At 41.6% G+C, this 26207-nt stretch overlaps 1 protein-coding gene across 2 annotated transcripts in view; it reads left to right on the forward strand.

The window, feature by feature from the left end:
* Positions 1-26207, forward strand: part of LOC138757215 (gamma-secretase subunit Aph-1b-like) — a 42350-nt gene that overhangs the window by 11048 nt on the left and 5095 nt on the right. The window contains exons 2-5 of one of the 2 annotated variants that reach the window (XM_069924194.1): positions 10317-10487; positions 22629-22702; positions 24096-24218; positions 25470-25597. In XM_069924194.1, coding sequence (XP_069780295.1) covers positions 10317-10487; positions 22629-22702; positions 24096-24218; positions 25470-25597 — 496 coding nt within the window. The remainder of the gene's footprint in view (positions 1-10316; positions 10488-22628; positions 22703-24095; positions 24219-25469; positions 25598-26207) is intronic. The other variant, XM_069924195.1, reaches the window with a different exon arrangement.

Consider the following 26207-nt stretch of genomic DNA (forward strand, 5'->3'; position numbering starts at 1 on the left):
ATACTTGTGTGTTGAAAAAACAAGCTGGTGGTTAGAGGGCCTGGGGTGGATCCATTGGTAAAAATTGAAATCAAATTCTTTGCAAGAAGGGATATAGGATCAAAGAATGTAGAATCGTTTTGGGTAGAGTTGGGAAACTGCAAGAGTAAAATGACCCTGATGGACATAACAGACAGGACAGGATCCGGGGTGCATATCAGTGGACATGGGAAACTTTAATATGCAGGTAGATAGGAAATTGTGGATGGCACTGGATCCCAAGAGAATAAAAATTGTGGAATGCCTACAAGATGGTATTTTAGAGGATTTGTGGTCAAGCCCACTTGGGAAAAGGCAATTGTGGATTTGGTGTTGTGCAATGAACCAACTTTGATTAGGAAGGTTAGGAGACGGTGATCATAAGATAGAATTCACTCTGCAGTTTGAGAGGAAGAAGTTTAAATCACACGTGTCAGTATTACAATTGAGTTAAAGTATCCATGGAAACATGAGAGGAGCTGGCCAAAGTTGATTAGCAGCGCACCAGAGGAGGAAAGACAGTAGAGCAACAATGGCAGGAGTTTTGGAAAAAAATTAGAAAGATGCAGGATTATTTCATCCCACAGAAAAAGCATTATAAAGGGAGGGTAAAACAACCATGGCTTACAGGTAAGTCAATGATAGCATAAAAGCAAACGAGGGTGTAGAGGAAGGAAGAGCTGAGCAGGTAAGAGATATTATTCTAAGGGCTTTTATTGCGCCTAAAGTAAAGTTGGAAGAAGAGGGATTAAAGTGTAAAGCGGAGGGAAGGTAATGAGTCTTTTTTAAGGCACTTACCTAGGGACCTATTGATTAAATCAGGAGGGGAGGGCGTTGGAGGTGACCGTTAGAGGAGCGAGGAGGAGAGGCTGCCGGGAAGGTAAGGCTCTGACCGGGGCCTGATCAAACACTCGAGGGAGCAGAGGAAGGAAGAGGTGAGCAGTAAGAGATATCATAGATAGGAGTTATAGTCAGGTGGTCACACCTGGCCCACGGGAGGAGGAGAGGAGGAGAGGCAGTGGGTTACTGTTAGGAGGATGAAAGAGAAAGGTCAGGTTCCAGAGAGAGCATTTGAGCTAGAAATCCCCAGAAATTGGTACTCCTCCTTAAGTACTGAGGAAGGGGATAGTCAGACTAAGGTAGGCAGAGGTGTAGGGTCAGCCTCTGTATCCAGAAATGAAGTAATAAGAAGAATAGGGCGATAGTTATAGGGGACTCACTGGTGAGGTGGACAGACAGAGGATTTTGTGGACGAGATAAAGAAAACTTGATGGTGGTTTGCCTCCCTGGTGCCAGGGTCTGGGATGTGGCTACACAAGTCCAGAACATCCTAAAGGGGGGAAGGGAAAGAGCCTGAGGTTGTGGTTCACGCCTGTACCAACGACATTGGTAGGAAGGAAGAAGTGGTCCTGCAAAATGAATATAAGGAGTTAGGCAGGGAGCTCAGAAGAAGGACCACTAAGGGTGTAATCTCTGGATTACTTCCTGTGCCACGCAATAGTGAGGGTAAAAATGGAGTCAGGTGGAGATTGAATGTGTTGGGGTGGAGTAAAAGACAGGGTTTTAAGTTCTTGGACTTCTGGGACCATTTCTGGGGGAGATGGGACCTATACTGTAAGGATGGATTGCATCTAATCCCAGAGGTACCAGTCTCCTGGCAGGGACTTTTGGTAGGGCTTTAAACTAGTAAGGTTGGGAACAAGGGTTCATGTCAGGAGGATAGCAAGAACAGTCTTTAGGCAAAGAAAAAAAGCTTTTTCACACAATCTGGAGGTGGAACAGCAACAGGTAATAAATAGTGGCCATAGTAACAATTGAGAAGGGGTGAGAGGCAGAAAGTTAAATATGGAAGATCTCTGAGATACATTCATTTCAATGCAAGGAGTGTGGTAAACAAGGTGGATGAACTGATGGTGTGAATTGACAGGTGGCGTTATGATGTGATAGCATTTAGTGAGACATGGTTGAAGGAAGGTTGTGACTGGCAGCTAAATATTCCGGGATTTCGCTGTTTTAGACATGACAGAATTGGCGGGGTATGAGGGGGAGGTGTGGCGTTGCTTCTCAGGGAAGATATTACAGTGGTGTTGAGGCAAGATAGACTGGAGGACTCATCGTGCGAGGCTCTGTGGATTGAACTAAAAAAATAAGAAAGGTGAGGCTACAAATATAGGGGAATATTATAGGCTGCCAAAAGAGGATAGGGAACTGGAAGAGCAAATGTGCAGGGAAATAGTTGTGATGTGTAGTAGAAATAGGGTTGTGATAGTTGGGGATTTCAATTTTCCTAACATTGATTGGGAACCACAATCAGTGAGAGAGCAGGATGGCTTTGTCTTTGTACAATGTGTTCAGGATTGCTTTTTACAGCAATATGTTGAGGTGCCTACTAGAGGGGGGGGGGGGGGGCAGAGTTAAATCTATTGTTAGGGAACAGAATAGGGCAGGTGACGGAAGTGTGGGTTGGTGAGAACTTTGGATCCAGTGATCATGGGTCCATTAGCTTCAACTTAAATATGGAAAGGGATAGGTCAGGTCCGAGGTTGAAGGTCTTCGAGTGGGGGAAAGCTAGATTTGAAGAAAAGAGAAGGGGATTTGCTGAAAATTATATGGGCCGATGTTTTTTCTGAAAAGGATGTAGAGGTGATTTGGAGGGTATTTAAAGAAGAGATATTGAGAGTACAAGATCTTTACATGCCAGTTAAATCAAAAGGCAAGGCCAAAAGACTAAGGGAACCGTGGTTTTCTGGAAAAATAAGGAAGTTGGTTCGGGATAAAGGGGGAGGGGATTTACTAAATTTAAGAAGCAAAAAATGCATAAGATGTATGATTATTACATCGATTGCAGGAAAAACCTTAAGAAGGAAATTAGAAAGGCAAAAATAAGGTATGAGGTGTCAATAGCTGATAAGGTAAAAGTGAATCCTAAGGGTTTTTACAGATATGTGAATACTAAAAGGAGGATTAAACACCGCTGGAAAATGAGAGCGGTGAACTGTGTGAGGAACTGTATCAGATGGGAGAAATATTAAACGATTTTTTCTCATCTGTGTTCATGAAGGAAAAGGACACTGGACTATGTGAGATAAGTGAGGCAAATGGCTTAGTTATGGAAAAGATAGGGATTAGTAAAGAGAGGATTTTGGAGCTTCAAGAGTCAGTAAAAGAGGATAAGTCTCCTGGTTCTGATGGGATTTCCCCCAGGACGTTAAGGGAGGTCAGGGAGCAAATAGCGGAGGCACAGTCAGTGATTTTTCAATGATCACTGGAGGATGGTGTGGTGCTGCGGGATTGGAGGGTTGCTAATGTGCTTAAAAAAGGCACGAGGTCTCAGCCAAGAAATTATCGGCCTGTAAGCTTGACTTCGGTGGTAGGGAAAATTATGGAGGGTATTCTTAGAGATGGTGTGTATAAATATCTAGGTAAGCAGGGATTGATCAGGAGCACCCAGCATGGATTTGTGAAGGGGAAGTCATGTTTGACAAACCTTGTTGAATTTTTCAAAGAAGTGACAAGAAAGGTGGATGAAGGTAGGGCAGTTGATGTAGTCTAACTGGATTTTAGCAAAGCTTTTGATAAGGTTCCACATGAAAGATTATTAAGGAAGGTTCAGTCACTAGGGATTAATAGAGAAATAGTAAGATGGGTGCAGAAGTGGCTGGAGGATAGACAGCAGAGGGTCCTGGTGGACAACTGTCTGTCAGGATGGAAGCCTGTGACGAGCAGTGTGCCTCAAGGATCAGTGCTAGGTCCCCTGTTGTTCATAATTTATATTAATGATTTGGATGATGGGGTGGTTAACTAGGTAAGTAAATAAGCAGATGATACAAAAATAGGGGGTGTGATGGATAGCGAGGAAGGTTTTCAGGGATTACAGAGGGATTTGGTTTGTCTGGAGAGTTTGGCTAAAAGATGGCAGATGAAATTTAATGTAGAGAAGAGTGAGATGCTTCATTTTGATAAAAAAATAATCAAAATCAGACATGTGTAGTAAAGGGGAGAACATTGGGAATGCACAAGAACAAAGAGATCTTGAAGTTATGGTGCAGTGTTCTTTGAATGTTGATTCCTATGTTGACAAGGTGGTTAAGAAAGCATTTGGTATGCTAGCCCTCATAAATCATAGCATAGAATATAGAAGCTGGGAAGTGATGCTATGACTGTTTAAGGCATTGGTGAGGCCAGGTTTGGAATATTGTGTTCAGTTCTGGTCTCCAAATTATAGGAAGGATATAGATAAGGTGGAAAGGGTGCAGAGAAGATTTACAAGGATGTTACCTGGCTTAAAATACCTAGAGTACAGAGAAATATTGAAGAGGTTAGGACTTTATTCATTGGAATGTAGACAGTTGGGAGGGGATTTGATAGAAGTGTTTAAAATTATGAAGGGAATAGATAGACTAGATGCAAGTAGACTCTTCCCCCTGAGAGCAGGGGAAGTTGAAACAAGAGGACATAAGTTGAGGGTAAGGGGGCAAAATTTTAAGAGAAACATTAGAGGATGCTTCTTCATTCAGAGAGTGAATGGAATAATCCTGGAGGAAATAGTTGAGGCAGAGTCAATTCTTTCATTTAAGAGGGGGTTGGAGGGTTATGGGCGGAAAATAGGCAGGGAGATCTAGTGGAGTTGATTGAGTGAACAAGCGTGGACTTGAAGAGTCGAGATGGCCTGTTTCCATGCCATAAACTGTTATATGGTTATATTGAAAAAAATAGCAGGAAGCCTGAGAATTGGGTAGCTCTTAAAAATCAACTTAAAAAAAAATACAATAAGGGGAGAAATTATGAAGATTAGCTAGCCAATAATGTAAAAGAGGATAACAAATGTCTTTCCATATGCCTAGAAAATTATGCTTGAGAAGTGGTAATGGGGAAACATAATTGAAAAGGTATTTTGCACCTGTCTTTGTGGAAGACATCAGCATAGGTGCTGTTACTAAGGAGAAGGTGTATGGGAAGCTGAAGGGTCTGAAGGTGGATTGATCGCTTGGACTGAACAGAGTACACCCTGAGTGAGGAATGGCTCCAGAAAACTGGAAAATTGCAAATATCTACATTCTTTAATCAGGGAGAGAGGTAAAAGACAACTTATAGGTTGGTTAGCCTTTTGTCAGTGGTTGGCAAGATTCTAGAGTCCATTATTAAGACTGAGGTTTTGTGGTATTTGAAAATACACTCAGAAGACCAAGGAGATCATTGTGGACTTCAGACATGCTGGAAGCCACATGTGTGTCTCTATGTACATCAATGGAGTTGTGAAACTTGTATCAAGCTTCAAATTCCTTGGGAGTCCACATTTCTGATGATCTCACCTGGACCCCGAACTCCTCCACCCTGATCATAAAGGCACAGCAGTGCCTATATTTATTGCAGAGCATGAAGAAAGTACATCTTTAATCCAGGATATTGATAGATTTTTATCACTATACCATTGAAAGCATCCTTATCTATAACATTTCAGTGTGGTATGGCAATTCTCATGTTGGACCGTAATCTTACAAGAATTACTGGAGTGAGGAACAGGTGGTGAAAATTGCCCAATGGATTGTCAGCATCCAATTGCCCACCACTGAGAACATCTATCAGGAACACTATCTGGGTCGGGCGAAGAGCATCATCAAGGATGCATCTCACCCTAACTATGGACTTTTTAATCTTGTTTCATCCAGTAGGTGTGACAGGACCCTTCACTCTTGAACCAGCAGCTCAAGAAAATCTTTTTTCTGAGGCTGTGACCCTGATGAACCTTAAATCCATGCTGGGTGGTACTGCACTCACATTGTACTGTCAGTACTTTTATAATTGTTTGCTTGCTGAATGTATTTGATTTTATTTGCACATGGCTATTTGTATATAGCTCTATTTTTTAACTTCTGGTTGGATGCTAATTGTATTTCATTGGCTTTGTATTTTAATGGCACAATGACAATAAAGTTGAATCTAATCTAATGTAAAGTAGGCGAATGTCAGCATTATTTCTTTCAGGGAAGATCTTGCCTGACAAATCTGTTGGAGATCTTTGATAAAGTAACAAGCAGATCATGACATTTGTGCAGAGTCAGACCATTTGGCCTATTAAGACTTCTGTGCCATTCAAATCATGGCTGATATAGTTTTCTTCTCAACCCCATTCTCCTGGCTTCTCTAGATTTTGACCCCCTTACTAATCAAGAATCAATCAACCTCTGCTTTAAATATGCCCAATGATGGCTCCACAGCCATCTGTGGCAATGAATTCCACAGATTCACCTCTGGCTGGCTGAAGAAATTTCATCTCATCTCTATTCTAAAGAGATAACTTTTTATTCTGATGCTGTGCCCTCTGGTCATAGACACTTCCACTGTAGGAAACATCTACTCTATGTCCATTCTATCTAGACTTTTCAGTATTTGGTAAGTTTCAAGGAAATCCCTCCTGGCCCTAATCCTAAACATCAGCAAGTATAGGCCGAGAGCCATCAAATGCACCTTGTATGTTAAACCTCCTCTGCCCCCTCTTCAAAGCCAGCACGTGCTTTCATAGATATGGGGCCCCAAACTACTCGCAATTCTCCAAATGTGGTCTGACCAACACATGTAAAGCCTCAGCATTAAATACTTGCTGTTATATATCTATTTCTCTTAAATTTAAGGCTAATGTTGGATTTGCCTTATTTACAACTGACTAAACCTATGGTTGTAAATCTTGATCGTAAAGTTGTAAGTTTTCACCAGTTTATTATACATAACCAGCAGAAGCATGGACAAATCTCCCATGAATTTTGCCATGATAGGCGATAGAATAGTGCAATGAAAACTGTGCAAAACAGAAGTACAGGCCATGAAAGGACCTGATTTACGGTGGTGTTATCGTGAATGGCCAGTGGGACAAAGTTAAGACCCTTAGTAATCTTCAAGCACAAATATAAACCTAAAATAAAATTCCCACTGGTATTTTTGTACATTTTCATGAACAAGGATGGATGGATGAAAATGGTGTCAAACTATGGATAGGCAATGTGTGGAATAGGTGGCCAAGCTGTTTATGCAAAGAATGGAGTTTGCTGGTCTGGGATATGTTTTGTAGCCATTGAACTGAGAAAACTAAAAATAGATTAGCACTAAATATTACTTATTGGTGGTTATCCCAGGTGGTTTGACATCTCTATTGCAACTTCTCGATGTCTTCTTGAACAAGCCATTCAAAGACCAGGTGCATGAAGAATGGAATACGAGTACAGAAATATAGTTCAGAAAAGGCAGGCACTGCGCGCTACATCCCATCAAAGCATGGGATAAAGTGAAAGTAGAGACTATAATAAAATGGTTTAAAAAGTGCGGTATCTCTTGTGCAATTGTATGGAAGATTATTTCATTGTGGGACACTGATGACAAAGCTGAAGCCGCCTGATCAGATACAGACTGAGATCCATTTGATGACCATTTTAACAGTGAGAGTAAGGACGTGGTTGCTGCGATGTTTGCCTCAGATGATAGTGATTTTGAAGAATTCTAAATGTGCTTTTATTTCAATAAAAATTTTGTTCTAATATACTGTTAGCTTGAAAATTTATTGTTTTTTTTTCAAGGGTAAACTCATACACCAAATTGGTTTTCAAGTGTTGACTTGGACGCTGAATCGGCATTGAGTGTTTTTTGAGTTGAATTTAAGGTCTCAAAAGTATATCTGGTGTATGTTAACCTCATTTTTTTTTTGGAGATTTTATTTTGAGGGTTTCAAGACTCAACATAATACTGTAAATATTGTTAGAGTATACATTTTCAACCCACCCCAAAACTGATTCATTTAGTTGGGTTAAAAATGCATATTCTGGCATCAATTATATAGCTGAGCTCAAGTTTCCATTTGTTATCAGCATGAATAGCAAGCATTTTATTTCAGTGGGGCTTTGGAAAAAGATTGGAATGAAGCAGATCTTGAAGATTGTGGCTGTGACTTGCATTAAAGCTTGATTAATGCAAGATATGCAATAATGATAACATGCTAATGGAAAATTTTCTAAGAAATGGGCGGCACGGTTAGCACCAGTGTCAGGGACTGGGATTTGAATCCTGTACTGTTCTACCCACATCTGCCTGAGTTTTTCACGGGGGCTCTAGTTTCCGCCCACCCTTCAAAACGTACCGTTAATTGGGTGTTAGTGGGCAGCATGAGGTCCTGGGCCGAAAGGGCTCATAGCTATGCTGTATGTCAAAAAAAATTTTAAAATTTAATTTAGAGAACTTCCACAAGATTGCTCATAGCATTTTTTTTTCTTGGTACCTAATATCATGTGATAAATGTTGGTTTATTTTGGTTTCATTCAAATGATTGTCCTGAGGAAGGAAATGTTAGCAGTAAAATTGGTTTATTCCTTTTACATAATTAAGACATTTATTTCATTGAGAAATTTATTTAATGTATCCAAATATCCAGAAAATTTTAATCATTCTTTTTAAATAGATAAAATGATGACTGACATCATGGGCAGAAATTAACCAGCCCATTCTTTTGCCATTCAATTTTGCCACTTGGCTTTAAACATTCAATTAATAGATGTACTACGTAAGGAACAATTATAAAATGACTCTAATGTAACAACGCGCCTTTGTTTGGACCTTGGCATCTGTACTTTTTCATATCAGAAATGTGGCTGAGATGAAACAGGTGACCAAAAAAAAGGTAGTTGCTAAGCAGCTTCTTCAAGTCTAAACATTTGGTGGAAAGATGTAGGGAGAGAGTTCTATAGTGGCTAACAGTGAAGATATTAAATTATGATAAATGAGTGCAAAATTAAAGCTGTATAGATATCGCAGAGGTTTACAGGGGTTAAGGTAATTAGAGAAATAAGGAAATGTATCCACAGATGAATTTGAAAATTAGGAAAAAAAACATAGAGTTAGTATTTGGAACCAATATAGATCATCAAGGCAGGAGAGATGAGTGCTTTGAGTGGCAATATGAGCACCAAAGTAGTATTTATCTGTGTGCATGAAATGAATTTTCAACTTCCTTTTGGAGCTAAGTAAAGCTGAAAGCTTTACTGTGGTTGAAATAAAAACTTCTTTAAATCAGATTTCACTTTGAAATCCTATATTAAATTGTCTTTCTGCACAACTTACTAATGTATATAATTTAAAAAAAACAAATTTTTATATATGAGGAGATGTGAAGAGTTTGCCTTTGCAACGGGATGTGTGGGATCTCAAGCATGCTGCCCTTATCTCACAGAACTACTGTAATTTCTACCAATCATGAATTTTTCTCCTGTTGCCCTGCAACAACTTCTATACATACACAGGATCACTGATATCCTCCATCAGTTGAACCACGATTTATGGCCGCCGCCCTCTCCATTTCACCCACGGTTGCTGTCAGAGAACTGAAGGCTTAATTCCACTCGAGAGGCTTAATCATTAGTGTCAAGGTTGGTATTTGAATTTAGCACAGAGGGAGCATTAGATTGTGAAAGCCCCAGTTTTTCCAAATGAAATGCTGATCACATCTTCTCCACCAACAAAAAACACAATTTTTAAAGAATGGGGGAGTCTGTCTTCCAACCAAAGCCTTAATAGGGATATTTATTCATTCTCACAATGCTGTTTATGGGAGCTTGCTCTACTCAGATCGGTGTCATGTCTCCCATATTACAATCGTGAGTACAGTTTAGAAGAATCCTTCTGACCACAATTAACATCATCTATTGAAAAAGAGGGCACTCCTTATGATCTGAAACTTTGTATACTGCCTTCAACCAGTAATGAACTAAATGCATTAGTCTCCAATCCTCTAATTCTCTGACCCATCCCACAGATATAACCACAAAGGTAAACATGTCAGCATAATACAGCATACAGCTGAAGTTGTCAAAATTTCAGGTCCTAATCTGGGCCCCGTTTTTTATAAAGCAGCTGATTGTGATTTTTTTGATGTAAAATTACCACCAACTTTTTTATTTAACTTATCCTCTTTTCTATTCTTTTTGCCTTACTTCATTACTGTTCTTGTCCTTCACTCTCACTTGCTTTGGTTTGCCAGAGGCTGAAATTTTCCATGAATTTGTACTTCTCTGATGTTATCTTCTTTTCTCTTTGGCTTGGCTTCGCGGACGAAGATTTATGGAGGAGTAATGTCCATTTTATTACATATATTATAATCTGTTATATCTATGATTTTTTTTCAGTTTTGATGAAGAGCAATTCATCAGAATTGATAATTTTCCTTTCTTTGCAGATACTGTCGGATGTGATGCATTTTCAGTTTTTCAGATTTCAAACATTTTTTTTCTTGAGGTAATTGAATGATTTTTGTGTTCCAGGGCGTTTTTCTGGTTACTCTCCTTGCTGTTATCTTCATTGGTATGGTTTATTGCTGTAAAAGCTAGCAATGAGAAAGATGCTGGACTACAGAGATCTCTTATTATCTTTGGTGTGATGTTCTCCGTAGTTCTGCAGGAAGTCTTCCGATTTGCTTACTACAAACTGTTGAGGTATGTCCATCCTGGAAATTGCCATATTCATTCTTCCACATGCTGAATATGTAGTTTTAAAGGTGGATTTTTTTTTTTTAAGGGTTGAATATTCTATTCTGTTAAAAGTATAGGCATGATCTCTACAACCTCCTTGCACCAGAATCTATTTGTATTCACTTTCACTTTTGAGGTTTGAATCTAACTGGCTATCTAAATGAATCCAACAGCCCAGGGTTATGTGATTGTATATTTCAGTTCATATTGTGACAATGCACTCTTTGGGGAAATAATGAGATATTTTTGAGGAATTGTCCTCATGGATATCATTCAATACTTGCACTAACTTTGATTATCCTCAAAAATGAAAGAAACTGATATGATTTTTGTTAGATGACATCATTTTGTTAATGGTTATACAGAATCTTTTTGTAATTTTCTCAATAACAAAATGGTGGCATGTTATTGTCAGGTATGAACTCTGAGTTGCTTCTTTATCGTTCTCTGATTATGAAAGTAACAGATGCGCTATTAATGAGCTGGACTACTTATAACAGCCAATTTCCAATCATAGAGTCATATAGCATGAAAGTAGGCCCTTCGGCCCAACTTGCGCACGTTGACCAAAATGTCCAAAGCACAATCGTCCCATTTGGCCCATATCCCTCTCAACTCTCCCATCCGTGTATCTGTCTTTTTTTGTTAATCAATTTATTAGGTCTTCCTTTAACCACCTCCTCTGGCAGTCCATTCCATACACCCAAATGTTTACAAACGTTACCCCTCAGGTTCCTAATAAATCTCTTCCCCACCCCCCCACCTCAAACTTGTATCCTCTAGTTACTGATTCCTCTACTCTGCGCAAAAGACTCAATTTATTTCCCTCATGATTTTGTACATCTCTATGAGATCACCCCTCATCCTCTTATACTCCAAAGTATAAAGCCTTAGCTTGAACCTCCCTATAGCTCAGGCCCCTGTCCTGGCCACATTCTCGTAAATCTTTTCTGGAACCTCTCCAGCTTGACAACTTCTTTCTTATAGCATGATAACTAAAACTGAACACAATTCTCCAAATTAGGCCTCACCAATGTCCTATACAACTGCAACATGACCTCTCAACTTCTATACTCACTACTCTGATTGATGAAGCCTAATGTGCTGAATGTCTTTTTGACCACCCTGGCGGCACTGTAACAGCATTGTGCAAGCTACTACTTTAACTGTGCTGCCGTGAAGCTAGAGTAAATATGACAGAGTGGGAGGGCAGGAATCCATGTAGAATTGGTGAACCAGGGAAAGGTGAAGCATGAATACAGAGGCTGCAGATTGGCAGATGCCAGACAAAGGGAGATCAAGGCAAAAAGGTGATGGTTATCTGTTTCAAACTGCCAGAAGAGGAGTGGAGATAGATACAATTTCAGTAAAATACATTTGGACGGGTACTTGGGAAAGGTATAAAGGGATATAGACCTAATGCAGGCAAGAGGGATTAGCTACGATGGGCTTTATGGTTGGCATGGATGCGATGAACCATGAATGCTTTAAATTTGTACAAACAAAGATCATTAAGTTGAAATCAATTATATAGTAAGCTGTTTGCTCCAGTGATCATAGTGTCATAACGGTTGTACATTGTGTTGTGGGACTGACATTGAGGAGCACTTGAATGCTCGTCAAAAATTCATTTTTAATATATCATCTGTCATAGGAATCAAATTTAAACTCAGCAGGATTTATTTTAGCTGAAAGTAACTAAAAGTCTCCCAGGAGGCAAATTCCAGAGTACTGCCCAATTATTTTGCTGAATAGCTAAATGTTAGTTGAAGAACGGAGGTGTGAGTGCCAAGTTGTTTTCCACATAAGTTTTCCAAGAATTTTTCAAAGAAAACTCAGCAAAGTATTTTGATCAGTTGATTTGTTTGCCATAGAAAAATAGTTATTTTTTTACCGAATGTGATATTGGATATAACTTGCACAATAGGAGGGAAACATTTTAAAGATCTGCTCCTATAACCTGCAAAAGCTTTGATTCATTGATGAGAAGTGGGAACACTGAGAGTTGATGAAACATGATTTATCATTATTTCTGTAAATGTCTATCTTTCTAGCTTACTGGAGCTACATCTTTCCCAACTCCCTCCTTGATTTCTCCTTTGGCCACAATAATTTTATTACTTCCTTGGACATTTTTCTCGAGCATCCTGTATTCTACCATACAGTGGCAGATTGCACGTATCAAGCCCAAATTATTCTCCTCTGTTTTTGTCATCGTTCATGGCTCACATCCTTGTCTTTTTAAAAAAATATATTGTTTGATGTAGTTACCAGAAGATTTGTATCTTCTGCTTATCTCTGTGTTACTGTTCTCATGTGACTTCCAGTAAATGCTTCTTTCCTTGCCCACGATATCATTTACAGAAACTTTTTTACTTGTATTTCTGAGGTCCTGTTTCAAGCACAAGATCATGTGAATGCTGATAATCTTTCTGATGTTCAGCTAAATCTCAAAGCCATCCAGGCTACATTTATTGAATAATTATCAATTGATGGAGCAAGAAAAAAAGACAGAATTAAAACAGAAAATGTAAATACCCAGAAAGTTGAGTGGTATCTACAAAAATAAGCAGTTAACATTTTGGGTCAAAGACCTGTCAAAATGACCAGAAAAGGGTGGCTCCTTAATGTTATGGTTCCAACGATATCAGATAAGATAGTGATAGAGGTAGGGATTAAAAAATGAAATCATATTAGTCAATTAATCACTATTTTGAAAAAGCATGATATATGTTGGAATGATCATTAAATTAAGTTGTATGACTTGAACAAAAGAATAAAAAAGTTAACACATTCTTGGGAATGTAAAACAGACCACACCCAAATGGAGATCAGAGCAAATCTGTAAACACATTCCTGATGTTTAAAAATACCAGGGCGTGTTCTGACTTAAATGTCCGGTAGTTTACTGAGATATTTTCAATACGAAAGACATGGAGAGCATAGAATACCTAAATTGAACTTGGGAGAACATTTTTTTTGCCGGTATATAGTAAGCCCTACAAGAAAGGGATAGGTGGGGGAGGGGAGGAATTCTAAATTTAATTTTAGAGAATGAAGTTGGCAAGTGGCAGAGCATTTTGTGATTGTGTTCATCGGATCAATTTATCATTCGAGGAGAAGAAAAATAGTAGGAGTTCTAAATTGGCACAAGGTTAATTTACTAAACTCAGAAGTGATTTTGCTGAAGTACTGAGTGGAGGGAGGAAGTTTACCACTAATGGAAAAGTGCTAGGCAAGCTAATAGAGGGGAAGCACATGAGGTCACCTGGATCTGACAGCCTCTATCCTAAAGCCTTAAAGGAAGAAGCTACAGAAAAGTGGATGTATTGTCAATATCCTACAAAAGCATTCCTGGATTGTGGGAATGCCCCTGAGGTTTGGAAAGCTGCAAAATGTAGGGCTGTAGTGGGTTGTGCATGAGTGCAGTGGAAGAACCAAGACAGCAGGCTGTGAGCTTGTTTAGCACAACTGATTTACTTTGAAATTTGTGCTGGACCTGCCCCTTGCTTTCCGGAACTCGTGTCACGCTGGCATAAGTGTGTGTGCTGTATCGGAAGGGAAGGACCCGCAATGCCATCTTTGCTGCGACTGCCCTGCTAACCGTGTGTGACCAGCGGGGTCAGTTCACTGCTGCAATTCTGTGCGCTGCCACACAACCGCCCCCCCCCCCCCCCCCCCCCCCCACAAGGACAAGAGCCGGTGGTCTGCTGCTTTGGTGGCCAACCTCTACGTACTTGGCAGTGGGACAGTTACCGGCTTTGACTAGTCCAAATGTGCTGGCTTGAGGCAGTCTAGGGTGAAAAGTTCCTCTCTGCCCTAATGTCAAGAGTGAAAGTAGATGCATTTCTCTGGTCCCTCATAGGGGCGCTGGAGGGGTGGTCTCTGTCCGCTCCTGCAAACAAAAACATAGTCGAAGGTGTCTAAACCTGTGTGGTAAAGCAGAGTCGGGGGGGGGGGGGGGGGGGGAGGTGGCAGTGTTGCGATGGCGGTGGTGGTGCGAGTGATCCCAATTTGTCTCTCAGTCTTTCCAGTATGATGGCGGTGCTAGAATCTTGCTCTGGCAGTGAAGGGAGGAACTGCAAGGAGTTTACCATAGACAAACTCTGCTGAAGAAGTCTTGAGGTTGTCCTTCGGCGCTGTGTGGATACCGGGGAGAACCCATGACAGTTCGTCCACCCAGTTTGGCCTCTCCAGCTTTGCCTATCATGAACAAGTAGTGAGACCGTCGGGAGACTGGCAAGGGGCCCACTATGTCAAGGTGGACATGCTGCAACCTGCAAGTCGACGTGTCAAACTGTTGGAGGTAGGGCTTGCTGTGCTGCTGACCCTTTGCAGTTTGGCAGTGCATCTAAGTTTTCGCTCTTTCGCTAACCTGCTTCTGCAACCCGTGTCAGACAAAGCGGGAGGATATCGTCTGTACTGTTGTTCGGATGGAGGGATGGGAAAGGCCATGTAGCTTATCGAAAACTGTTCATTGCCATTGTGTTGGGGTCGGCCAGTGGAGACGTCGCAGAGTAATGTCACGCCATTGGTGTCTAGTGGGACTCATGATTGCCATCCTGAAACTGTGGGTCTCGGGATCATCCTGTTGGGCTCGAACCAGGTTGTGGTAGCTGATGATGCTGTGCGACAGGGCGTGAACATCAGCCTGAAGAGTTCATCGGTGACAACGTTCTCTTTTCCAAGAGGTGGCAGATGGAGATAGTGAATTCCGAGATTTAAGTACCACTGTCGGTGGGCAGACCACGGGTTGGAGGATTTGGAGAATGCAAACCTCAATGGCTTGTGTTCCTGTAAACAATGAAAGACTGCCCCTCCAAGAAGTAGCAGAAATGGTGGACAGCCAGCTAGAGGGCTAGCAGCTCTCTGTCAGATGTGCTGCACTTCAGTTCAGGTGCTCATAGGTGATGGCTGAAGAAGGCAAGGGCCCTCCAGGTGTTGTCCACAAACTGTTTGTTCCAGGACACCGCCCACCGCTGTGTTGGATGTGTCAAGAATGAGGGATGTGGACACATCCATGAGTGGGTGGACAAGCATATTTGTGGCAGCATGGTCCTCTGGTTTTCTGGGCAGCGGCCTGTGCCTTTCAGTCCTTTCGACATCTCTCTTAGAGTTCGTCATTAAGAGCGGGCACATGATGCGGGGATGAACCTGTTGTAGAAGTTCACTATGCCCATGAATTCTTGCTGTCCTTTCAGAGTCGTTGGTCTGGCGAACTGTCTTATAGCCTTCACCTTGTCAGGTAAAGGAGTGGCGTCATCCTTGGTGATTCTGTGGTCCAAGAAGTCAATTTTGTCGAGGCTGAACTGGCACTTGATGGTGAGGTCAAACTCAGCCAGTCTGTTGAAAAGCTGATGAAAGTGTGAGATGTGCTCCTCAAGAGTCTTGCTTGCTACCAGGATATTGTCCAGCTGGATGAAGAGGAAAGGCAAGTCTCTGCTGACTGCGTCTATGAGGTGCTGGAAGGTCTGGGTTGTGTTTTTTGAGGCTGAATGGCATGCAAAGAAATTCAAAAAGAGTGAAAGGGGTGATGATAGCAGTCTTTTGGACATTGTCCTAATGAATGGGGATCCCTGGATCAGGTTGACCTTAGAGAAGAAGCGTGTGCCGTGGAGGTTGCTGCAAATCTTGGATGTGAGGGATCGGCTAGCATTCTGGTATTGTCATATTGTTGAGGCATCTGTCGTCTCCAGCTGCCGTTGGACTTGGGCACCAAGTGACAGAGAGAGGCCCATGGACTGGTGGACGATACCGAATTCCTCCAGGTGCTTAAACTCTTTCTTGGTGAGGTTGAGCTTATCAGAGGCCAGACAGACACCAGGCTTGAGAATGCACTAGTGGGCCTGTGGTCGCTGTACACCATGCTTTGGCATGGCGACAGAAAACTGGGGATGCAGGATGGAGGGGTAGCTGGCAAGGAGGCGGCTGCATTGGCCTTGCCAAGTCTCCACAGAGGGGAGCTGGGTGGCTGGTTCGCTGTACGTGCCGAGGGGTACTGTTTGGAAAGTCTCTAAGTGGACCAGTCGTTTGCCTTGGAGGTGACCAATAGGCAGTGTGCCCGCAGGAAATCTACGCCTTGAAGAGGCTTGTCCACTGATGAATGACCAATTTAAAATGGTCTCACCAAAACGAACAGGGATGCACCTCTTGACAAAAGTTTTAACGTGGTGTTGTTGGCTGCGTGCAGGGTGGAGTCTTGGGGTCTTGTGCATGTCTCAAGCGAAGTAGGGGGAATGACTCTTGCCTCTGCATCAGTGTCCACTAGGATTCTGCGGCCCGAGATCCTGTCCCAGACATGGAGTAGGCTGTTCGGCTGGCCAGCCGCCGTGGCAACTAACGATGGCTGGCCCTGTTGTTTTCCTGAAACAAACACTGCTAGTGGCACCTGCGTGCTTCTGCGCCCCACCGATGATGGTAGAAGCACCATTTCGGATTATGCTGTTCAGTTTGTGGGCAAGGAAGCTCTTGCTCACATGTAGGACTGGCCTTGGGCGGCAGCCTTGTAACACGGTTGACTGTGCCTGCGGTCTCGTGATTGAAGCGGAAAAGGACGTCTACCCATGCCGGGACCTTATATTGGTCACTAAAGTCTGCATTGGCCATTAGTAGTTTAATGTCTTTGGGTATTTGCTCGAAGGATGCCTGTTCGAACATGAGGCAGGGTCTGTGTCCCTCTGCCAAGATGAGCATCTCATACATGAGAGCAGATGGCATCCTGTCCAAGTGAAGGAGCCTCACGGCCCTTTTGCATCACAATAGCCGTAAATGCTAATAATGAGCCTCTTTAGAGCCATGTATTTACCTTCCTATGGCGGCACCTGGATGAGATTATCGACTTGTGAGACGGCTTCCTGGTCTAGCGAGCTGATGATATGAAAGTATTTTGTTGAATCCAAGGTAATTTGCTTGATCTGGAACTGGGCCTTCACTTAACAGGGCCTGTTCATCCAGAATGTGAGCAGCTTTAACGCAACAGCTCCTACAGCTGCAGGATCCATTGTGTCGAGTCTTCAGAATATGGAGACTCATCGGCATCACCAGTGTAGTGGGTTGTGTGCAATTGCAGTGAAAGAACTGAGACAGCAGGCTCTGAGCTCTTTTTAGCACAACTGATTTACTTTGAAGTTTGCGCTGCAGCCTTTAAGGCCGTCCAGAGCCCACCAGAACTCATGTCATGCTGACATAAGCGCATGCGTGTACTTCTGCTCTATACCGGAAGAGAAGGACCCACGACGCCATCTTTGCCGCGGCTGCCCCGCAGACCGCGCGTGACAAGTGGGGCTGGTTCGCTGTTGCAATTATGTGCACAAAGAAAGATAGTAGTGTGGCCAATTATTGGAAACAGTATAACATTTCATTTGGAAAGGCACATATTAACTGGGGGCAAATGACATTTTGGTGATCCCAAGAACAGGGGAGGAAGAAATTAAAGCAATGCTGTTGTGATGGAACAAACACTGTTAATAGTCCATAAACCATGGTGAAAAGGAACCCTTGGTAAAGGATTGGTAAATTAATAATCATCAAAGCAGAATTTCCAACTCTTAGTTGTTCCCCTCCTGCCTATACATAGTCACCCAGCATGGAAACAGGCTGTCCATGTTGACTAAGGTGCCTTCTGCAGCTAGTTCCATTTGCCTGCATTTGGCTCATATCCTTCTAAACTAGCCATTTTCAACAGGGACCATGCATCCCCTACAACCCCTCCCTTGGTCACACCATTTAAAAAAAAAATTTTTTAAAGTATGGAAGAAACCAACTAAATTTGACTGATTCACAGGGCAGGTGGCCCATAAACTTTGAGTAGAGTTCTAAGGGGGCCATAGCCAAAAAAATAGAGTTGAAAATGGCTGCTCTAAATCCGTCCTATTTTTTAAACTGATCAAAAGCATCCTAAATGTTGTAATTAGACCCGTCTCTTCAACATCCTCTGGCAGCATGTTCCACCACCTCCTTCTATGTGTATATGCTTCTCGTATCCCTTTTAAAATCTTTCCTCTCTCACCTTAAATCTATGCCCTATACAGTAAAACCTCGTTAGAACACGGTAGTTGGGCTCCAAGATTTCATACCGTGTTACGGCTGAGTCACGGAACAGATGCATATACGTCATGATCCAGGAAGCAGAAAAACAGAGCACTGTGACTCAGACCCTATAATGAGACCTTTAAACTCCACGTGTTAACATACTCATCTTGTAAATGAGACATAAGAATCCATTTTTGAGTTTGTGGCTGTTAGCCTGGCCTCCTAAAATCAATGTTTGGGGTCCACATACACCCGCGTTATAAGCGATTCCGTGGATTAACGAATCACGCTCTAACGAGGTTTCACTGTAGTTTTATTTTCACTCGCATATCCTGGAAAAAAGACTGACCATCCACCTTATCTGTGGCCCATATGATTTTAAAAACCTTTCTCAGCTTCCTTGACTCCAGGGAAAACAGTTCCATCTTAAATTTTGAAATTTCGACGTTTAGCACGATAACACAACATTTCGGCCCACAAATCTGTGCCGCACAATTTACACCCCATTAACCTACACCGCCAGAGCATTTTGAATGGTGGGAGGAAACCAGAGCCCCCGGAGAAAACCCACGCTGACATGGGGTGAACATACAAACTCCTTATAAACAGTGTGAGATTCAAACTGATCACAGGAGCTGTAAAAGTATTGAACTAACCGTTACACCAACCGTACCCCTCCAAAAGATAATGGGCACAGCCCAGGATATCACAGGCAAAACCCTCCCAACTATTGAGTACATCTACAGGGAACACTGCCATCGGAGGGCAGCAGCGTTCATCAGAGGCCCAGGCCACCCTCTGTTCTCACTGCTGCCAACAGGAAAGAGGTGTACAAGAGTTGCACCACCAGGTTCAGGAACAGCTGCTACCCCTCTATCATCAGAATCCTTAATGATAAAGTGTGACAGAGTATATAGATATGTTTTTGGGAGATAAATTGGGACAGGTTTGTTAGAATAGGTCACATACAAACACTTTAAGACAGATCTTGTTTGAAATACTGGAGCTCAGCTAATGCTAGACATATCAGGTCTTCACATCTTTTGCAAGAGCTTTGAAGAGTGCTCAAGAGACCACTAATGGATTGTTGTTTAAAAGGCAACAGATGAAAGATCTTGTTGGAACAGCAGATTGTCTGGAAGAGAACTTGTTCTAAGAGGGTCATGTGGTTTTGCAAGCAGAGAGAGCGTCAAACAGGGTTTCTCTCAGAGAGAGAGAGAGACAGATTGAGATCACTTGTACAGTGTTACAGCGAGCAGAAGCAGCTGGGGCTGGAATAAGATAAGCTGGCAAGTTTATGGAAAGCCCATTTGAAAGACAGCCCGGTCAAGGCCCTTGTGGTTCATGCAAGAGGAGAGGACTGGCTGTCTAATGTTTCACTTGGAATAAGTGAAACAAAAAGGAACTCTGTGGTGACCTGAAAGAAAGGTTATCATCTGGAGAACCCTGAAGGGGCAAGTTTCGTCACCAAGACACTGAGGTGACTGATGGAAGAACGTCAGTTGTGGATGTCCTGGAACAACAAATCTCTCTCTAAAAACTGACAAGAACCTTCCTGAGTGGTAGTCATTTACCTTTTAAGCACTAAAGCCTGATGAACTTTATAAATGTTAAATTCTGTGCACAGTATAAGAACTGTCTGCAACCAGTGAACTTGGAGGAATGAGAAGTGAGATTGAACTGTGAACTCAAGAACTTTTTCTGAACTTACACGTGTGCTTAGAATTAGAAGGGGGTTAAGTAAGTCAGTAGTGGTAAGCATCGGATGCAAGGATCGACAACGAGATAGACAACAGACTCGCCAAGGCAAATAGCGCCTTTGGAAGACTACACAAAAGAGTCTGGAAGAACAACCAACTGAAAAACCTGACAAAGATTAGCGTATACAGAGCCGTTGTCATACTCACACTCCTGTTCGGCTCCGAATCATGGGTCCTTTACCGGCATCACCTGCGGCTCCTAGAACGCTTCCACCAGCGTTGTCTCTGCTCCATCCTCAACATTCATTGGAGCAACTTCATCTCCAACATTGAAGTACTCGAGATGGCAGAGGCCGACAGCATCGAATCCACGCTGCTGAAGATCAAACTGCGCTGGTTAGGTCACGTCTCCAAGATCGTGTTATATGGCGAGCTCTCCACTGGCCACCGAGACAGAGGTGCACCAAAGAAGAGGTACAAGGACTGCCTAAAGAAATCTCTTGGTGCCTGCCACATTGACCACCGTCAGTGGGCTGATATCGCCTCAAACCGTGCATCTTAGCGCCTCACAGTTCAGCGGGCAGCAACCTCCTTTGAAGAAGACTGCAGAGCGCACCTCACTATCAATTGACAAAGAAGGAAAAACCCAACACCCAACCCCAACCAACCAATTTTCCCTTGCAACCGCTGCAACCGTGTCTGCCTGTCCCGCATCGGACTTGTCAGCCACAAACGAGCCTGCAGCTGATGTGGACTTTACCCCTCCATAAATCTTCGTCCGCGAAGCCAAGCGGAAACTGCCAAAATGTTTGGCCTGGAAGTCAGCCTGAAGAAAACTGAGGTCCTCCATCAGCCAGCTCCCCACCAGGACTACCAGCCCCCCCACATCTCCATCGGGCACACAAAACTCAAAACGGTCAACCAGTTTACCTATCTCGGCTGCACCATTTCTTCGGATGCAAGGATCGACAACGAGATAGACAACAGACTCGCCAAGGCAAATAGCGCCTTTGGAAGACTACACAAAAGAGTCTGGAAAAACAACCAACTGAAAAACTGCACAAAGATAACCATATACAGAGCCGTTGTCATACCCACACTCCTGTTCGGCTCCGAATCATGGGTCCTCTACCGGCATCACCTATGGCTCCTAGAACGCTTCCACCAGCGTGGTCTCCGCTCCATCCTCAACATTCATTGGAGCGATTTCATCCCTAACATCGAAGTACTCGAGATGGCAGATGCCGACAGCATCGAACCCACGCTGTTGAAGATCCAACTGCGCTGGGTAAGTCATGTCTCCAGAATGGAGGACCATCGCCTCCCCAAGATCGTGTTATATGGCGAGCTCTCCACTGGCCATCATGTCAGAGGTGCACCAAAGAAGAGGTACAAGGACTGCCTAAAGAAATCTCTTGGTGCCTGCCACATTGACCACCCCCCAGTTTGATATCGCCTCAAACCGTGCATCTTGGCGCCTCACTGTTTGGCGGGCAGCAACCTCCTTTGAAGAAGACCGCAGAGCCCACCTCACTGACAAAAGACAAAGGGGGAAAAACCCAACAACCAACCCCAATCAACCAATTTTTCCCTGCATCCGCTGCAACCGTGTCTGCCTGTCCCGCATCAGACTTGTCAGCCACAAATGAGCCTGCAGCTGACGTGGACATTTACCCCTCCATAAATCTTCGTCTGCGAAGCCAAGCCAAAGAAGAAATATATTTAAGGTTGGATAGATTTTTACATAGTAGGGGAATTAAGAGATATGGGGAAAAGGCAGGTAAGATGAGAGATGAGCCTATCATCATATTAGCCATGGATGGCAGAGCAGGCTGGATGGCCCTGCTCCTATTTCTTATGTTCTTACTCAACATCTGCAGTTCTCGTAGTTTTCTTACATAAAAATTAGTATTTAGCAACTCACCAATACCACTACCTTATGATCAAATAACTTGCTGGCACTTTGGCTGCTCATGCATGGAAACTGACTATGTAAATAGGGTAACTAAACATGAGTGAAGCATTTGAAACAATGTACCAGTGCACCAACTTTGAGGAGAAGATGGTTAAAGAAAAAAATGTATCAGATATTTTTGGCAAAAGCTTGATTTTTATCTTACTGTAATTTTAATCACCTTGCCTCAGTCATCTGTTCCATTAGATATCCATGTCTTTAAAAAAAATTATATTAGACAGCACAGCTGAAGAAAATAAATTCAAATTTTAACAACAAAAATTTTGTCTCCACAATATGGTATTTAACTTAAGAAGGTTAAGTGGAAATTAAATACTGGGGTTATTGTTTATTCTTCCAGGTTGAATATTTGTTTTAAGAAACCGATCACTACTTTGTATTTGTTTTTGGTCCCTTTAGAAAGGCAAATGAAGGTTTAGCAGCACTAAGTGAAGATGGAAAGTCGCCTTTATCACTCCAGCAAATGGCCTATGGTGAGCAATAATTTTATTGAAAAGTAATGAGGCCTGCAGTGGGGATTACTGCATATGTTGAGCCAGATATTACCAATAAACACTAGCCAAGTTTCAATCAATGCTTTTGAAGTTTTGTACTGAACTTAGGGGGCGCACCTGTTTTTTTTTTAGCCAGAAAAGCAATGCTCCTTCAAGGCTTGTATGGTCTTGCTGTTCATTGGTACAGATATACTTAGAACTGAGGATGTAGATTAAGGAAAATGTAAATGTAAACTAACAGGTCTTTCAACCCATTTTGAAAACCTGTCCAGCAGATTTACTAGAATTTCTTTGGAATGAATGGGAATCTGGTGGATTTGATGGACCAGAGGTCATTAAATAATGTGCTACATTTTAAAAAAATTGTTGCACAACATAAAGCACATGGGGCAGGGCTGCTAATTTATTATGATGGATGGAGAACAGAAAATAGAGAATCAGGTTAATAGAATAATTTTTGGATTGGCAAGCAGGAGCTAGGTTGCCTGTGAAATCACTGCTGGATCCTCAATTTGTTATTATCTATATTGATGACCAAAAAATAAAGGGACAAGCCTTTTGCAGCCATACTTTCTGCTGGTAGATAGAAAGATAGGTGGGTTGGAAAGTTGAGATTTGATTCATGTGATCATGGAACGGAGTTTGCTAAAAGTGGTAAAATCTTTTACATTTCACACCCTTTGGATAATGGAGACCCTATTTGAACACAGAATGTGGATTTAATTTGTCAATTAAATGCTTTCCCTGTATTATGCATTTATTTTGTTCAAGATCATCTAAACTTAGAATTGATTTCAAATTGTTTTCTTTGCTGCTTATGTTCACTTGTTTTGTTGGGTTCGAGTTGTTCGCTACTTGCATATCACTGCTGTCCCATTCGCAGTGAACACCTACTCAGCATCTGGCTCACTTTATCATCATTTGTCTGCTTCCTCATTGTGAACTCGAGTTTTGCTATTATGGTTGGCATGTAGCACTTCCTACACTAGAGGTTCATTCAAGTTGAAAAGTGAACTACCTTATCATTTAGTGAGATTGTTTCTGAGCAGACTTAATTAAAATCAAAAAATTAGTGTGTTATGTAATTGTAGATTTTTTTTAGAATGTTGTTACTTAGCTCACAACAAAATCTCACTTAAAAAGCAATCTGCCATTGATTTGATGACCCATTGTATTGAAGGATAAACATGCTAGGGAGTTCACCTCTGGTTTCAATTAGATAATGGTGCAAACTCAGCTATTCTGTAAGAAGAACTGATATTCATTTGAAATGAATCTAAATAGCAATTCTTCTATGATTGTGTTTGGCTCTCACTATAATTGTGCATTGAATGTGAAGTTGTAAATTAAATTAGTATTTTTATATTTACAGTGGCGGGACTTGGATTTGGAATAATGAGTGGTGCTTTCTCTGTCGTCAACATACTTGCAGGCTCTGTGGGACCAGGAACCGTAGGAATCTTTAATGATTCTCAGTATTACTTCCTTACATCAGGTAATTTTTAATATTTCAATCAACTTATTTAATTCGGTCAGAATTGCTGCCCTTCCACAGTTTGTGAAGATTATGGGGACTACCTTGATCTACGTGTGGTGAGGGAAATCATACAACTTCAACTGTGCTGAAGGAAAGTCAGTTTCAAAATACATTATGATCATAAATCTTTTACAGCTCCTAGGAAACAAACTATGAAAGTAATTTTCAGCAAGAAATACCTTGTACTTTAGTTGCATCTCTGGAAGACCATATAGTACAGTAAAATCCCCGGTCTCTGTAATTCAAGCAACTGGCAACCCAACCAATTGTCAATTTTTTTTTGAGGAGATAATAAATAAATAGATGTAAAATAAATAAAAATTTAAACAGAAGTTAAAATTGTAAAATTAAATGTTCTCTGAAGCAACACACCCTTTGGTGAAGATGGAAGCAAACCTTCAGCCAGTAGAGCACCCCAGACGTGCCTCGCCTGCAGCAGCTGCTTAAATAAATTTGAGTTTGTATAAGTGGCTGTGCCCAGGATGAAGAGCCGCCTGATACAGCGCGCTGCTGGGATGACTCCCTATCCCTGCCTAATAAGAATCTTTATCTTTATTAGTATTAAGTATATTAGTAAGGCTTTATCTGTAAACTTGGGAGAAGGGGGTTAATTACGATGGTTAGCGTAGCAGTTAGTGCAACCCTGTTACACTGGGGTTCAAGTTTAAAATTTGCAAGTTACGGGAATTACCTGATTAAAGTGAACTTTTCATAATTTACATTTTTGTGGAATACATTGATATATTTTACTCTTTTTCTGTACTTCTTATCACAGAGAAGCTGATGTAGATACAGGACCCCTTTGAGGAAAAATCCCAAACGCTAGGTTTCTTTAAACTGCATGGAAAATAGGAACCAATAATTCTTCACATTGTTAAGAACTAGCTGACTATTGTGAACAACTGGATTAGACGATGGTTTGTTTAATCAAAAGTTGGCTGGTTCAAGCTTGTCCGATAGCTACAATGCTGAAAATTCTATTTAGTTATGTCTGAAATGATGCATAATTCAGACTCGTAGGCTAATTGTTAAAAGTAAGGGGATGTTCATTTATGATAAAGTTGCAATTAAAAAAAAATCTAAAGGTTGCCAAGTCGTGGATCAGAGTGAATTGAAGAAAATGTGCTTTCTCTTGACAAAATGCACATAACAGCTTGTCCTGATTTCAGCTCTGCTGTAGTCCAACTTTGCTCTGTATTTGATTTTCAGCTTTTATGACCATGGCCATCATACTGCTACATACATTCTGGAGCGTGTTATTCTTTGATGGATTTGAGAATAAGCGATGGTGGGCTGTCATAGCAGTTATCTCATCACATTTGCTTGTGTCAGGGCTGGTAAGGTTTTCACCCTTGGATATGTTTCAGCTATTATCTACAGAAATATATGTAAAGAAGTAAAATATGCCATTTCATTGTTTAAGCTCCTCTTAAATCTCCTCCCATCTTTCTTCATCATATTTCTCTAATTTTTCCCCTCGTAATTATCTAGATGATCATTACTACTTGCCTGTGCCTCTTTCTGTAGCACAGTATGAGGTTCAACATTCATATTATATTCTGGCTGAAGAACTTCTGAATCTCTTAGTGCTTTTTTGGTAAATGTTTTGTACTTGTAAGAAGAAACACACTTCCTGTTCTTTTAAAGCCTTTCATAATGTTAAAGATCTATTTTAGATTTTTTTTTTCCTTTTTTTTTTAAAGAGAGACCAAGTTTGTTTGTCCATAACTTAATAAATATGTGTCTGGAATTTTACTCGAAGAGCTTCTCTGCAATCTATATTGTTATAACATGGTAATCAGAATTGATAACAGTATTACAAATTTACACTGCATTGGCCTAACTTTCTTCAGTTATATCTCTCAGAAATATATGGTAGTCCTTGTTTAATGGCCTTGTTAACCTACATTCCTAATTAAGTTGTCTGTGTATATTTGGTCATGTATA

This window comes from Narcine bancroftii, chromosome 3 (genome assembly GCF_036971445.1).
Source record: "Narcine bancroftii isolate sNarBan1 chromosome 3, sNarBan1.hap1, whole genome shotgun sequence".
In the NCBI taxonomy this organism is placed as follows: Eukaryota; Metazoa; Chordata; class Chondrichthyes; order Torpediniformes; family Narcinidae; genus Narcine; species Narcine bancroftii.